Source organism: Tachypleus tridentatus, chromosome 13 (assembly GCF_004210375.1).
Source record: "Tachypleus tridentatus isolate NWPU-2018 chromosome 13, ASM421037v1, whole genome shotgun sequence".
In the NCBI taxonomy this organism is placed as follows: Eukaryota; Metazoa; Arthropoda; class Merostomata; order Xiphosura; family Limulidae; genus Tachypleus; species Tachypleus tridentatus.
The window spans coordinates 108,338,327-108,354,622 of NC_134837.1; the positions used below are offsets into that span (position 1 = coordinate 108,338,327).

At 29.3% G+C, this 16,296-nt stretch overlaps 1 protein-coding gene across 2 annotated transcripts in view; it reads left to right on the forward strand.

Moving 5' to 3' along the window:
• Window positions 1-1,446: 1,446 nt before the first annotated feature.
• LOC143239070 (eukaryotic translation initiation factor 4E transporter-like) overlaps window positions 1,447-16,296 on the forward strand; it is a 61,053-nt gene continuing 46,203 nt past the window's right edge. For both annotated transcript variants that reach the window (XM_076479866.1, XM_076479867.1), the window contains exons 1-6: window positions 1,447-2,051; window positions 5,939-6,048; window positions 8,761-8,834; window positions 11,489-11,773; window positions 12,714-12,892; window positions 13,736-13,990. In XM_076479866.1, the coding sequence (XP_076335981.1) occupies window positions 1,973-2,051; window positions 5,939-6,048; window positions 8,761-8,834; window positions 11,489-11,773; window positions 12,714-12,892; window positions 13,736-13,990 (982 nt within the window). In that variant the 5' untranslated portion in view covers window positions 1,447-1,972. The remainder of the gene's footprint in view (window positions 2,052-5,938; window positions 6,049-8,760; window positions 8,835-11,488; window positions 11,774-12,713; window positions 12,893-13,735; window positions 13,991-16,296) is intronic.

Genomic DNA, 16,296 nt, shown 5'->3' on the forward strand with positions numbered 1-16,296 from the left:
AAAAGCTGTTTCTAGTGATGATAAAAAACAATCTCCATATCACGTGTTATACTAAAGAAAACCTTGTGTATCTGTGTTTTCTTACAATAAAGCGACATCAGGCCATCCGCTAAGTTCAGAGAGGAGAATCGAATTCCTGGTGCTAGCATTGTAAATCCGTAAACTTACCTCTGTACCAGCGGAGAACAAAGGAAATTGTACAATTCATTTTTATAGTTGCAATTAATATAAATTCGCTCTTAAAAATTATACATTTATTTTCATTATACAATATCTGAATAGTTTCCCTCTCTCGAAATAATTTTGGGTGTTTGTAAGCAGTAAAAGTTCAACCCATAATCAGTTAATTTTTAGAAAAAATGTGTATATGTCGAAAAGTTATTGGCCCAACCCCAAAGAAGATTATAAAAAATTTCAGTCTTTCAGTCCCCTGGTGAGAGTGTGGTAAGTTTACGCACAAATAACGTAAAAATTCGGACTCGATTCCCTGCGGTGAACACAGAAGATAGCTCAATGTGGTTTTGCTCCAAAACAAGCAAATACATGCATCCTTCGAGGTATTTGTTTCCACTTTTGTTTCTTCTATCGCTATGATCAAAACCATTTAAAAAATGAAGTGCTCATCTAAGGGTACTGAAAAAAGTTGTCAAACACTTATTTTCGTTAAACAGTTCTATTCAGAGGTTGTTTGTAATAATAAAGTTTACTAACTTTAAAATAGTTGCTTGGAGATGTCTGTGGGCCCGGCATGGCCTAGCGCGTAAGGCGTGCGACTCGTAATCCGAGGGTCGCGGGTTCGCGCCCGCGTCGCGCTAAACATGCTCGCCCTCCCAGCTGTGGGAGTGTATAATGTGACGGTCAATCCACTATTTGTCGGTAAAAGAGTAGCCCAAGAGTTGGCGGTGGGTGGTGATGACTAGCTGCCTTCCCTCTGGTCTTACACTGCTAAATTAGGGACGGCTAGCACAGATAGCCCTCGAGTAGCTATCGAGCATGAAATTCCCAAACAAACAAACAAACAGGAGATGTCTGTGAAGAATATAATACTGTATTAGTCTCTAAAGCAACAAAATAGTGTCTTTTAGGGTCAAAGTTTCCGTTAAAGTGTAATTTAGCAAAATATTGATGTGTATTCTTATAGCAGAGCCATATCAGGCTAGCTACTGTGTCCACCGAGAGGAATCGAACCCCTGATTTAAGAGATGTAAATCCCAAGACTTACCGCTGTCCTAAAGGGGGACTTGAAACTATCCATAAACGTTCCTTTTACTTTTTAACATATTTTACATTAATGCATTTTTAAAATATATGTAATTCTAAAACGTAGTTCAAGCTGTAATATTAAAAAAAATCCTCTTTTTTTTCTATTTTCCAAGCAGTACATATTAAGAGTTTTAGTAAACTAGAAATTAAAATACTTTGGGATTTTCACTTTGTAATAAAAAGTTTTTGTCATCCGGGACTCAATAACAGCAGCTCCATGATATTATGTGCTTAAGTTGGAATTTTGTATACTTTCGCCGTAGTTTGTATATACATGTACATGTTTGAAATGATTATAACGTATTACCTTTATTGATATAGTATCAAATTGTAAGAGTAAATGTACTATCATCTGAAATGTATATAAATGCTTTTGTTATTAATGTTATTGTGTGATTTAGCCTAAAAATGTGTTGTTTGTCATTTTTTTAACTTTAAGAGGATTAGGTTGTTAAAATACAATTTGTTAAGCCTAACCGAATTTTTGTATCGTGTAGCGTATGTCACACTATTAATAGTAGATTGTAGGCATAACTTAAGCCTAATTTGTGTGAATTAGTAAATTATTATCTTGAGATTTGGACACTGTCTCTGATGGATATTATAATTAATTTGTAGAAACTTAACCCGTCCGTTTTGTCATAGTTAATCTCAAACATTGCGAGTGAGTCTTAAAGTTAAAAACTCCTGTGTGTAAATGTAATACAACATGGCCATGGTTGAAGTTGAGCAAGCATTAAGTTTATCAGCCTCATTTGAGAAAAAAGAGGCTCAGAATCAGAAGGGAGGTAAGTATATATTTTTAGTCATTGTGATTATGATTTTATGTAAATTTTATAATATTGTCAAACCTGCTCGACTTTTTTTATGAATAAGTTACAGAAGAATGACAACGTTTAAGATTTTGTAGTCATAAATTGAAATTTTAAAAATAAATATGAAGTCCAGTTTGTCATTGGATTTACTACTTATCACTGAGTTATTACTTAAGTTATACTGGTTAAGAGTGAATTTTGTCTATGTTATTGGTGACATTGAACAAAGTCAAACTGTAGTAAAATTAGGTTTAATAAAGTGGTGGAGTTTTAACTTGGTGACTGGCTTTGAATTAAAAAATAAACAGGGCCTTATATTTATTTGTATTCTTTTAAACAGCTTGCTTGTTGAATAATTTAGAAGAATTTATTAGTAACATCAATTTTACACATTTTTCAAATCCTGTATAAGTCTATATTCTCTGGTGAGTAAAATATTACTTACCAGACTTTACATCTTGAGTTGTGTGTAAAACTCAAATTAGATTTTAGTTTATGGGTTATAGTTATTTGAGACTCAGTTTTAGTTTACTAACAAGTAACAATGAATCTATGGCAGTGTTGCATTTTTAAGGGTTAGATGTAGAATTCTTGTCATCTGACACCTTGGGCAATGAAATACATGTTGTGGTTATACTTTGTCCTTTTAAGAAGTAGATAATTTTTCTTTTACCATTTTTATTCTGTTGCTAGAAAAAACTTGTCAGAATTTTTTTAAAGTAATACAAACCAAATGATATACATATTTAAATTCACAAATTGTTGATACACACATGCACTATAAAAATATATCTAATGTGAAAGTATTGCATTATATTGTTTACAGAAGGAGCTGTGTAAAGTATTACTAGTAGTTGTGAAAAGAATATAACATTAAAAATTACAAATAGTCTTAAACTCCTTAAGTATAATTTTTTTAATCAGTTTTAGAACATTTAAGTAATGTGTGGTTTTCTATCAGATATGTATCTCTATGGGGTATTTTATATTTGATATAAAATCATAATAATTGTTAGAAATTGTAAAATACATGGCCATAATATAATACAAAAATTATTATTACAAAAATACAGCTGGTTTATCTATTTTGCTTTTACAAAATGTCACAGCAGGAAATCAGCAGAGAATATAGTAAGGTTGTATATTGGCATCATCTTTTATATCACCACAAAATACAATAGGATGTATATCACAATATGTATAATCAGTTTGATTTCTAGTTGGGAGATTATATTTTATTAAAAGGTCTAAGCTTAATATTTGAGGTTACAGTGATGAATAGAGCTGTGCAGTTTGTGGAATTTGACACTTGGCTTATTAATGAGCTTGCTAATCAAAAACATTAAAGTAATTGATAATTTTCTTGAAAAACTTTGCTACAAAGAATAACCAAAAATAGTACTAATCAGAAATGTTAATTTTGATTATTTGATTGATTTCACAAGTCCTGACACTAATCAGTTAAGTTCAACATCTCCAAATTAATCAGAAATAATATTGACAAACCAACTTACCAATATTGATAAGCTACAATATAAAATAAGAACTGATTTTCTATTTACAGAGATGTTTAGGGAATCATGTACAGTGGTCCAACTGACATTTCAGTTTTTGGAAATGTTTGCTAACATACTTCTGCTCTGCCTTGCATATATTTATAACTAATCAAAAACTCAGAATTTTTTCAGCCTTTTCAAGATGTGTATTTCCCAAGTTTAGTCTTTTGTTTCCAATCTTGGTTGGAAGGAGTGAGAGAAAAATGGTATTTGAAAAATATTTTCTAGAACCAAATATGATTTAGTTAGTAAGCCTGATATATTACAGTGGAATTTACCAGTATTGGTATAATGATTTATATATATTTGTAAATAGTAATCATATATACATGTGCCAATAGTTCCTCTAATTTTTTCAATCCATTTGCCAAAGGAATTTTTTTCACGTGTGCTGCTAGTTTATTTTTAAGGGAATAGAGTATTTTTAGATTGTTAACCCTGATGGATTATTAGGCTGCTTTGTGATGTTACCATTTGGTTATTTGGGCTTTAGGCCTGTTGATTTCTTGGGTTATTAAGGCAGTCAATGTATTTAGGCTCCTTATCATTATTAAGAATGTGTAGGTCTGGAAAAGTGAAGTACTTGGCACTTGACTGGTTGTTTTGTGGCTGCATAGCTTAGACGAATCAGTAATACATATGTATTGTAATTGTAATGTGACTGTTTTACAAAATACTGGCACACTAGAACAAAGCCAGCATAGATCACTTTGTAAATGCCAGTGTTATGCTGTTGGATATGGTAACAAGAGATTCACATGATTGCAACATCTGCAATGTTAGTCATAGGCAGCTGAAAGGTCAATAAAATAAAAATAATAAGCATAAATATATGTATAATGTTACAAGATTTAAACTATTTAGAATAAACGTTTGTGGTCTCATGTTACAGCCTGTAGTCATTCTGGAACAAAAAATGCAATTTAAATCATTCCTTTTTTATGGTGGTTACTAGGTTGGTTAAATGAATCAAACCCTTGCAGAGATAAGATAGAGAAAATAACAAAATTTTTAAAGTTTTTCTATTAAAAGAATTGATATTTATGGGGAGGTTATAGAGATTCTGTAAAGGAGACTTAACAATTTTTTTTATTTATAAATGTATTTTAATCTTAAAATTACTTTGCATATGGAATTGTCAACATTCAAAAAAGAGAAATGTATGAGTAAATAAATCTTCAATTAAAAAGTCTGATTTTTTTATTGATAAAAGCCTTGTTGTGTTTGATGATGAACTTTCAAATGTTATTAAAATATGCATATTTTATTAAGAAATTATTGGATGAAAAGGTTAAATGTTGATTCTTGGGACTGAATCTTCAATGAAAAGGTTGGCAAATTGATGAGTCAGAACACCAGTATCCATTCATTCTATAAGAATGTTAAGAATATTCTCATCAATATTATACTTATAATTCTACTAATAATATTCCAGATGAATTACCTTGCATTTATATGCCTCACTGACTGTTAAAATGTTTAATTATTTTACTTGAAGATAGATAAAATTAGACAATGGTTCCAAAACAATGAATTTTAATTATTTTTCGTATTAGTAGTAGTAACAGACATAAAAATGTTTTGGTAAGTATCAGTATTTATTTGGTCATCTATTTTCTCCTTATAAGCAACTATAGGTTTAAACCTATTGGGAACTGGTGCTGAATTGATTAATCAATATAACTGATAATCTCTGAGTAGCAGCTACATCAGTTGGTGCCATGTAAGGTATTCAATCAAAATAATGATTAATTGAAATTAGTGATTTTATTGTTTTTTAATTACACCAACAATTGATAAATAATTTTCATGAAAATAAATAACTAATTGAAATTTTATTTTATTACTTTTCAATTATTCTAACTCTGTAAATAGTTAGAATATTGACATCAGTCTTGCTGATAGTCATAAATTTTAAATTTTTTAACTGCTGACTGGGAAGATTATACTAACTGAACATGTCTTGATAGCCTTAACATTTTTTATAATGATACACATCTGTAAATTTGGCATTCTCATTTTGCCAACGAAAACGACTTTGACTATTAATTTCTGCTCCTATTCTGCTATTTTTTCTATAATAGCTCAATATTTCCCAAGCTATCTTAAACTTATCTTCAAAAAATTAAATTATGTAAGTATAGCGTACTCTCTTTGAGGTTCCTGAAAGTCACAGTCAATCTCAGTTGTTAAACATAACCCCAATACTCAATAATAATTTTTTAAAATAAATCTTTATTGATTTAGTTATCTTTTTGATCCCAGTATGTGTTACTTTAATTTTTATTTATTGCACTCATTCAGATGAAAATAAACACGATCAACATGGTAACAGCTCAAGCCGTTCCTCATCACGAGCATCATCCAAGAGCGGGGATTCTTTAAAACCACTTCCTCAATATCAGTATACCAAGGTAAGAAGTATCAAAGATTTTATAAGTATTAAATTCTTGAGTTTGCAAAACTCGTGCATTAAACTGTTTTTGCTAGTAGTTTGGTGGTAGTTCATTCCATTTGATCAAATTTAGGCTTAAAACTTTTGGTAAGAGAAACAAATAAGAAATGTATCAAAATCCTGTACTACAGTTCAAATGATGGTTATGTAAATGTTTGATATAAATATAATTTAACTAAATATTTTGCCTTAAAATTTGCAAAATTTTATTTACTATTGTCAAACAAGACCTGACAAGTAGTAGTTATAATATATTGTACTTTCTGTGGCTTTGCTAGAAGATCTGTAAAAGCTGAATATAGCATAAAATGAAAATATTACAGCAAACTAAATTTAAAATTAATAAAATTAGCACTAAATTAAAATTTGTGTAATAATATCTTAAAAGTTGAATTTATGAGACAAAGCAATACATGGGATACTCAATACACCTCAGGAAAAAATAATTTCTATGTTTTCTCAAATGCTTTTTTTATAATAAAACATTTTAAAGATCAGCGTTTAGAATGAATAGGATAAGTATTGTTTGTTGTTGTTTTTTTTTTACAGTATTTCCTGGCTTTAATGAATAATTATTATAAGAAGCACTTGCAATTGTGATGGATTCACAACTATTTTAGTATTTTACTGTTCACAAACATGGAGCAGAAAAATTGCATAACTAAAAGTGAGGGTAATTAACAATCAAATGATAAATATTTTATACAGAGAGCTTTTTTTCAGTCAACATTGTAATATACATGCAAAAACTCATTTCAGTTGTACACCTAAATCCTTAACTATAAATAGCATTGTGTAATATAATTATGCAATTTATCATTTCTCAATGTTAAAATCTTCATGTAACAAGTTTGAATGAAACTCTCACATTATGTATTAAAATATACTGTACCATTCTTATAAATTATCTTTTCTTACATGAATTTAAATTTTTTTAACACATTTGCTACGGGCATCTTTTTTATGCATGTCATGATATTTTAGTAAGTTACATTCAAAATTTAAACTACTTTTTAATCATGGTATATGAATTAATTTAGCTTAAAAATGGGGCTAATAATCCAACATTTAATAATATATAAGGTTTAAGTTCTTAAATTTATACAGCAGTGTTAAAACAATACTGTATTTCCCTTAGTATGATATTGTGGCATTTTCTCTCTAGGCATACCTTGTTTAATTTTTTTAGTTACTTGTTGTAATCACTCAGACAAATCTTAATTGTATAGTCTTCAATTTTTAGTCATAGAGCCAAGAAATAGAAAACTTGGACTCATCTTGTCACATCCTCTGTTTTAGAAATTGCCAATCATTTTTTGTAACATTTAATATTATGTTTATAACCAGTATAATGCAAAGTTTTGATCTATAAATTAATGTATCTTATTGAACTTTCTGTGAAGAAAATGTCCAATTCAAACTATTCCTATAGTCAACATATCAATGAGCTTAGCTCAATTTGTAATGGCTCTTGTTGCATAGTTTGAAAACCAGGAATATTGTAATAGCTATGGAACTTTGTCTGTTTTTGGATGCAATTATCCTGTATTCTTTGGTGCATTATGTAATTAAATAATTAGTACCATTTGTATAAAAATATATTGGTTAAGTGTCATTGACAGTCAACAGCAAAAAAATAAAAAAAAGACCTAAGTCAGTACTCTATTTCCTTTTTATCTTGTGTATTGGGTATTTATTCTTATAAAAGTAAATAAAATTTAAAAATTAGAAGCTTTTAAGTTAGGGTAAGATTAGATAAAATGGTAATTTTTCATGAGTAGTTCATGTGCTATGTAATTCAGTAAGATATCATTTGAGGTCTGTTTGCCATGTGATTGACTGACAATTCATTACACCTATAACCCAATAAAACATGAAAGTGAAAAAACAAAAAAAACACTTAGCATTTAACAGTGTTGTTGACATAACATATTCTTTGTTTTCACTAAAGGGTTCTTGGATTTCTTGTAGCTGTTCATCAGAAGTTTAAAAAAAAACCTGAACAACAACAAAAATATGCAAGAATACATGCAAATCTTTATTTCCTAAGCTTAAGCTTTTTATCACCAGCTGTCTTTATATGTATCGTAGTAATCAAAGTAACATAGGATTATTTCAGGATAGTATGAAAGCTTTTGTTAAAATCTAAAGTTCATTTTGAAATTGTACATATTTTATCTTAAAGGAAGAAAGATAAAGTTTGGAAAGCTATTACCCTTATTGCTACTGATGGTGGTGATATTAACGAAGACTGTTTTAAAGTTTAGCAAAAACATTGAATATGTTGTACATCAGTAAATGTAATGGAAGTATGTGTAAATGAAAACAATTTTAAATATATAAATTAATAAAACTAAATAAATAAGCAAATTGCAAAGTTTGTTTGGTATGTATACTTTATAGGCTGGAAAAAGAGCAAAATAAATATACACCTCCACAAATTAATGGCATATTAATGTATTTATGCAGTTCAATTGCTGAAAGGGTTCACTGCTATTCTAATCAATTATTTGAGCTTCAGATTTTGTCATAAATTATTGATATTCTATATCTTCTTCTTTATAATAAAAAATTGTATTAGAGTACAATATTTCTGATTTATCATGATGTTCAGTAATTTACTCTATGCTGTTTTGATATATTTGCATAATTTTGGTGCTGTAATTCACAGGATGAACTCTTGGGAATCTCAAAATCTGAAGGTGCCAAGAAGAGACCTGAGTATTTAAACCGGGATCACAATAAGTAACTTTCTGTTTTTCTTCATTTTACATCAATGAAATGTTGATTAGATGATAGTTTTATTCATATTGTCTAATTACTAGTTTTTTAGATAAATAACCCACATCAGAGAGTACTTTCAGCTTTTTATTACATATTCACCAACTGTATCTTTCAAATAAGTTGTTTCAAAGGTTTTATTTTTTTAGGACAAGGTTGGTAGAGACAGTGGAAAAACATTAATTTTTGACTGGCATTATAGAAAACCTATGAAGTAGAACACTGAATAATTTAAAAAATTATATATTGTTCTGGTAAAAAATATTTAAATTTAATGTAGATGGTGGTTATAGTTTTAATATCACTAAACACAAGTAAAATTGGCGATTATCTGATTTATTTTGGCTAAGACACTGATGTTTTTCACCTCTGTTTTCAAATAGGTATATTAAACACGTGGTAAAATCTAAACCCCAGAATTTAGATCAGAAAATGTATATAAATCTGTGAGAAAACCTTACAACGTATCTCTTTAATAAGTTCCAAATGGGAATACATTTTACTAATATCTGTTTCTAAAACTTTTTTCAGTCTGGATATACTTGAGCACACACTGTGAAAACATTTCATTGATTTACATAAGATAATTGATAGTCCCAGTGTGGAATTACATTTGCTTTGGTATCAAACTCAACCTTGTGTAGGTTCAATGTCAAATAGTCTGTATAAAATTAATAAAGCAACTTTTATTAACATGTATTCAAGGATTTTTAATGAGTGTTTTTAATAACTGTTAAACTATTCAAGTTAGAGTTCATTTCAGTCTCTGATTTGACTGTAGCCATACCATGTCATGATAATAACTCCAATGCTCAGTAATTGAAGTTTATAATTAAAGATGGAGAGTGAAATTTGATAATTGATAATTTTCTTTTTATTGGTGTGTTATTTAACCATAGAATTATTGCTTGGAGGGATCCTCATAGGCTGTTTCTAAATTATTAACTTATCAAATTGCTTATATGGTTCTGTTGTAACAAAAGAATCCCAACATTTTTTTAAAAACAAAATACCATCAATTTTGCAGCTGCTTCCACTTTCACTTAATTGTTTTGCAAATTCTTTGCTGCAGATTTTGTAATTTGCAAAAATAAGAAAATAATCACTATAATGCAAGATATGGATCCCCACCAGAAGTGAATTTTATTTAAACAAGTGAGCAATTTGAATATTGTTATTAACCTTCTACTATGTATGGTTATGTCAAAATGAGCATGTCGCATCCTTTTAGTTATAGTCAAAATTTAATTATATTAATTTGGTATTAGTATATATGAATAAACCTGACATAAAGACATTATTAATAAACCACATTTTAATATTATACAGGTTTCAAACTTTTAATTTTATAAGGCAACATTTCAAAGAATCTGGAATCTTCCATAATTAGAATTGTGAAATTTGTTTATGTTCTATGATTTTTCATCACCTCTCTGAGAAATAAGGAAGTTAACATAAATTACTCATTATAATATATTACAAAGGAAAAGTATAAGTTTTATAGCACTCAATTTTAGTTAATTACAGGATCATAAAATAGAAAATTGGACCTTTATTGCCATACCCACCTGTCACATTCATCCTCTTTCACAAATTGTCAATACTTCTTTCTGATGTTTTGCACTACATAATTCATAATCAATAGAAAAGCAAAGTATTAAGCTGTCAAATGATTTATAATGCTACATGTTTTCAGTGCCAAGTATTAAGAATTTCATTTTCAGTTTGAAAGTTTATCTCAGTATTCAGATGAAGTAGGCAAAGGAATTAATTTAAAAATCCTCTTGATTTAGTTAGAAAACTAGTTAAATTATTATAGTTATATAACATTACTTGCTCTGCTTGATAGAGTTTTGTTCTTAGATACATTATTTAAGTAAATAAAAAATGTTTAGAGTACTGATATCATCATAAGATTTCATGAGGAACCAACAGCAAAAAAAAAGATTAAATACTATATTTTTTTGTTTTTCATCTACATTTTTTATTCATTTTTATAAAATTAACTAAAATGTAAAAATTAGAAATGTGTTAGGTTAGGTAAAATAATGAAATAAAAATAAAACTATGTGAGGTATGCTTATGAGCAGCCTATGCACTGTGTCATTCAGTAACAAATGAACTATATGTCCACTAAGTGATTTACAACTTATGTGGCAGAATTGATTAATGTTTTTCAAATGCAATAAAATGGTAAAATTAAATATAAACAAATTTAGATTATTATTATCTTAAGCTGTTTAGGATAAACAGTTGTAGCTGTCTGTTACAACCTGTAGTCATTTTAGAATGAAGAAAGGATAAACATGATTGATTTTATAATTTTGTTTGGTGGTTACAAGTTCAGAGAAACTGATCAAATCAATTTAGAGTTTGAGCATAGAATATACAACACAAAGTTTTGCTGAAAATAACTTTATTTATTTTTAATCTTAGTAGATAGCTTGGTTTGATTGAGAATTAATATTGACAGTGATGATTTTTACAGATTATCGAACAAATGTTTTAATTTGATTATTAAAGAAACAGTTTTTGTAGTTAACAAATAGTTATCAAAAATAAAAAGTATACAGAAGAACAGCAAATGAGTGCTTAAGCTATTTCTCATTTTACCTCAGCTCTTTTGGTTTATGGGACCCATTGAACTGGTTTGCTAGTCTTCGCAATGAAGAAATTCCTCCTTCAGATAATTTCCGACCAAAAAGACCTGTGGAGTATGATCGTGAAAGTAGTGGTCCTCCAAAACGACGATCTTCAGATCCAAAAGAACGCATTAAAGAAGAGAAAGATGACATAGTTCTTAGCCCACAGAGAGGGAGTTTTGTTACAGGATGTCATGTCACCCAGCAGTCATCTCTTGCAAGAAGAGCCAGGAGCCCATCAGATGGTCGTGAGCCAGATAGGTTGTGTATTTTGTTTATTTATAGTAATTAATCTTTCAAAAATTAAATATGTATTATTTATTTATCAGTTAAACAGTTGAAACACTTTATAGTTTGTTTCCAAATGGTGGTCTTTTCTTCAAAGAAAGCAGTTTATTTTTAACAGTTTGGTTACAAAGATATTGTGTGTGTATGTTTAAAAGTTATAACAGGCTTTCTTTTTGTCGAAAATACTTTATTAAGGTTGTTGATGTAAATAAAAGATGTTACTCTTTTATTATTTTTTTTTACATTATTAATGCTTTATTGTAAGCTTGTTAGCTTAACATTAACAGCATTGATCCACCTCTTCTGCATCATCTAACATAAGAGCACAGTATGTGTTAGGATCATATTTCATTAAAAAAAAAAAGACAAACGACTAATATCTAAACAGTTTTGCATAACTAGTGGTATTACTCAACCCTTGCTATAAACATAAAATACATCAGTCATTTTATTTACAGTGACTTTTTTGTTTTTAAGAATAAGCAGAAAATAAAATATTGTTATTAATTAAGTAAATATTGCATTTCTATGGATGGTCTTGTAAAAAAAAATCTAAACCCTTATTATCTGTGTAATGCTAAAGAGTTGATTCAAAAACTAAAACTTGTACATATATATATTAACTGTTTATTTGTCTTAGATACCGAAAACAATTTGTTCCTCTTCTCTGATTTTTTACCACCCCTCCGAGAAATAAGGAATTTAACATAAATTACCGAATATAAAATTATAATTAGATGACGAGGCATTTGGCTATTTTATGAGAGTCATAGTTACTCTTGCCATTTACCTACACTGGATTGAATTTTTTCACTTTGATATTCATATCACTGGGAAGAAATCACATTGCATCAGCACTGTCTAACAACCAATGCAAATGGGGAATAATTATTATATGGTTCTTTCTATTCAGTAATGCCGTTCATAGAGAACCAACTCGAAGAATTGGAAGTGGACGAATTGCAAATAGGGATAGAGATCATCCTGAGAGAGATTATGGATACAGTCGACGGGGTGGAGATCGTCGTGAGGAACGGGAGAAAGAAGGAACTCGTTTCAGTGGACGCTTTGGAGAGAGAAGGTTTGGTCGAGGTAATTATGGAATAAGTTTACAAAATTTGTTTTACTTTGTAGGATTGTAATTGAAATAATGTTCATGTATTTCTGAAATTATTTTAAATATTAGAAAAGTAAAGTTGGATACAAACATGCATGGAATATTCCTAAACATGAATGATAATGCATCTAGAAATTTTAAAATGAAATTTTGTTTAATTGAATTAAAAGTTTTTATAAATTTATGAGAACAGTGGTAATACGTTGTGTCTTGTATTCTAAAACAATGATATATTGATGTTTAATGACTGATATAAACATATTGAAGGTGTCTTGAGATAAATTGTGTTTGTAAGTGCTTACTTAGTAGATTTTACAGATAATAAGTGAACTTTAATGCTTAGTTTCGGAGCCATTTAAATAATATTTAAGAAGAGTTAGGACTGTAATTATGATAAACTGTTAAGACTGACAAGATTAAATTTAACACTTTTAGCAGTTTAAAGTTTAAATGTATTTTATTTGACAAGACAAGTGTTGAAGCAAAGTGGTACAAGAATTACAAACAAATAAACCTCCACCGAAAGTCTTACAGAAACGTAGATCATAGCACCTTCTCAAATTTCCCTTGGATTAAAAAAAGAAATCATAAAAATCCTTAAAATGAAGAATTAGAAAAAAAACTCATCATATGCACTGTATTTTTTATTTTCATTGTATGCTGAGCTCAAAACCAAGAAATAACTTAATCACTACTGTTTTGTTCACATTTTCAGGATGTGTGTGTGTGTGTGTGTATATATATGTTTAGATATAACATCTCATTTGAAAAATGGAATAAAAAGTCCATTAACTGTAATTTAATTCTTATTGTTTTAGGTCGTTCTGGAGTGTGCATTAAAGAAGAAGAAGAGCCAGAATGGTTCAGTGGTGGTCCAACTAGTCAATCTGAAACAATTGAACTTGTGGGATTTGAGGACTTAGAAAAGTCCAAAGCAAAATCTGAGGGAAAACCTGACAAGGATAAAGAAAAGCTCAAAGAAGGAGCTGAGTTAAAATTATCTCATGATAACATGTCTAAACAGTCTGAAAATCAAATGGAATTACCTAATCATGAAGAGTCTAGTGACAAAGGTAAATATTTGAAGCCTATAGTAACATTATGGGAAACAATATTTTTTAGGTTTTATTTATATATTTGAATAACCAAAAAATTATAAATTATTTCATTGACACCATAGGATTCAATTATAATTTATCAAGTTTAATAACTAAGCAATATTTGTATCTTAAAAAAAATATGAAATCTTGAGCAGGCTAAAGACTGGGCTTAACATCACGAAAGTTTGTCTCAAAAGAAAGGAAGGATGCTGTTGTATTTTAAAATGGCTGAGAAAAAAATCTTTAAGGAGACATCTTTAGCTTCTGATTGGTTATTCACTTGTCATATATAGCAGACCATTTTTAAAATTGAAAGAGGTAACCAGGGACCACTGTGTTTGATTCACTAAATATTGTAGTAGATCAGCAAATGGAAGAGAAAAAAGGTTTTTTTTGGTATTCTAGCTTGTGAATATCAGTTATTTGAGGTCCTAATTCATACCACACTATAAACTTTGTTTTGACATCACAAGCATCTGATTTGAATCATTGTTGCATTCAACATACCATGTGACACACAAAAAGTGATGTTTAGGTGAGTTTGTTTAATATTTACTTTTAAATTAAGAAATAAATATGTATAATAGGAAAATTTTAATTATAATCTACAGTTTTATACCAAACATAAGGAGAAAAATTCATAAATTGGTAGTTGAATAAAATTTTGAATGCGAGTGAACAAATGCAGTGGCATAGCCTTTGACCTGTGACCCATTGAGATGTGGTTAAACAGGTAACTAACAAATAAAAATCATAAATCTCACTACTGTACCAAAGCACTATTTTTCAGAAGCCTCATGGTAATACTGTATTAAATATGTTGTTGGCTTAAGTTGGATTTGTTTGACAGAAAGTAGTTTCTTAGCTCTTACTACAGGCAGGTCAAAGTGTAAATGTTGCAATGTCTGTTGAGAGTTACATTCAAAATTTAATTAAACAACTTTATTTTCATGGTCTACAAATACATTTATAATAAAGTAGTTGATAAGTCAAATTTTATATTAGTTTAAATTTCTTAATTTTATAAGGAAGTGTTAAAAATACTTGAAATGTGACTCTGCTATAGAAATTGTTGAATTTGCTCTCTAGGTAATCCCTCTTCTGTATTTTCTTTGCTGCTCAATCAGAAGTATGGAATTTAATATACATTACTCATTATAATATTGTTATCACTGAGGTAAATCATAGTTTTTATAGCCTTAAATTTTATTTGGTTAGAAAAAACATGAAATATAAAATCAGACTCATTTACATACTTGCATATCACATCTTCTATTTCATAATTTTCCAGTAGTTCTCTGTAATGTTTTATTTGTGTTATTTATAACCAGTAGAAAGTTGAAAATTGTAATCTGCTAAATTACATTATGATGCAATTTTTTGGCACAAAGAATTGTATATTTTGCTTCCAGTTCAAACATTAGTGAGCTTAGCTGAATTTGTAATAGATTTTGTCGCCATAGTTAGAAAGCCAGAAAAATTATAGTAACTACATGACATTGTCTGCTTTAATGTGTTACTATTCTGTTGTCTAAAGTGCATTATTTAATTAAATTAAACACTTTAGTAGCACTATTACTATAAAAAAAAGTAGAGTTAAGTTTCATTGACAGTTAATGGCAAAACAAGTGATGATCCAGGCCAGTATAATTTACAAAATTTGTTAAAGTTTATACATAGTAATACATTAAGCTAATCATTCATTTTCACATAAATCTTTGTCATAACTAGAATTGTTACTGCCATCAGATTTCCTTTCTTGAATCATTGCTTCTTTTTTGTCTGATTCCTGCAGCATGCCATCAATTGTCTAATGCATTGCATTAGATATGCAACGTTATTTTGAATCTATAATGGTTTGTTTGTTTGTTTTTGAATTTCGCACAAAGCTACTCAAGGGCTATCTGTGCTAGCCGTCCCTAATTTAGTAGTGTAAGACTAGAGGGAAGGCAGCTAGTCATCACCACCCATTGCCAACTCTTGGGCTACTCTTTTACCAACGAATAGTGGGATTGACCGTCACATTTTATAACGCCCCCACAGCTGAAAGGGCGAGCATGTTTGGTGCAACGGGGATGCGAACCTGCAACCCACAGATTACAAGTCACATGCCATAACACGCTTGGCCATGCTGGGCCCCTATAATGGTGCTTTTATGATTTTTGGTGGTAGCTTGTCATAAAATACCTGACAAAACGTAAAGTGGACAAACGCAAAGAACAGTAGTCAGTTGTGCAAAATGCATTGGGAATGATAAAGTGTGCATTATATTTGAGCAG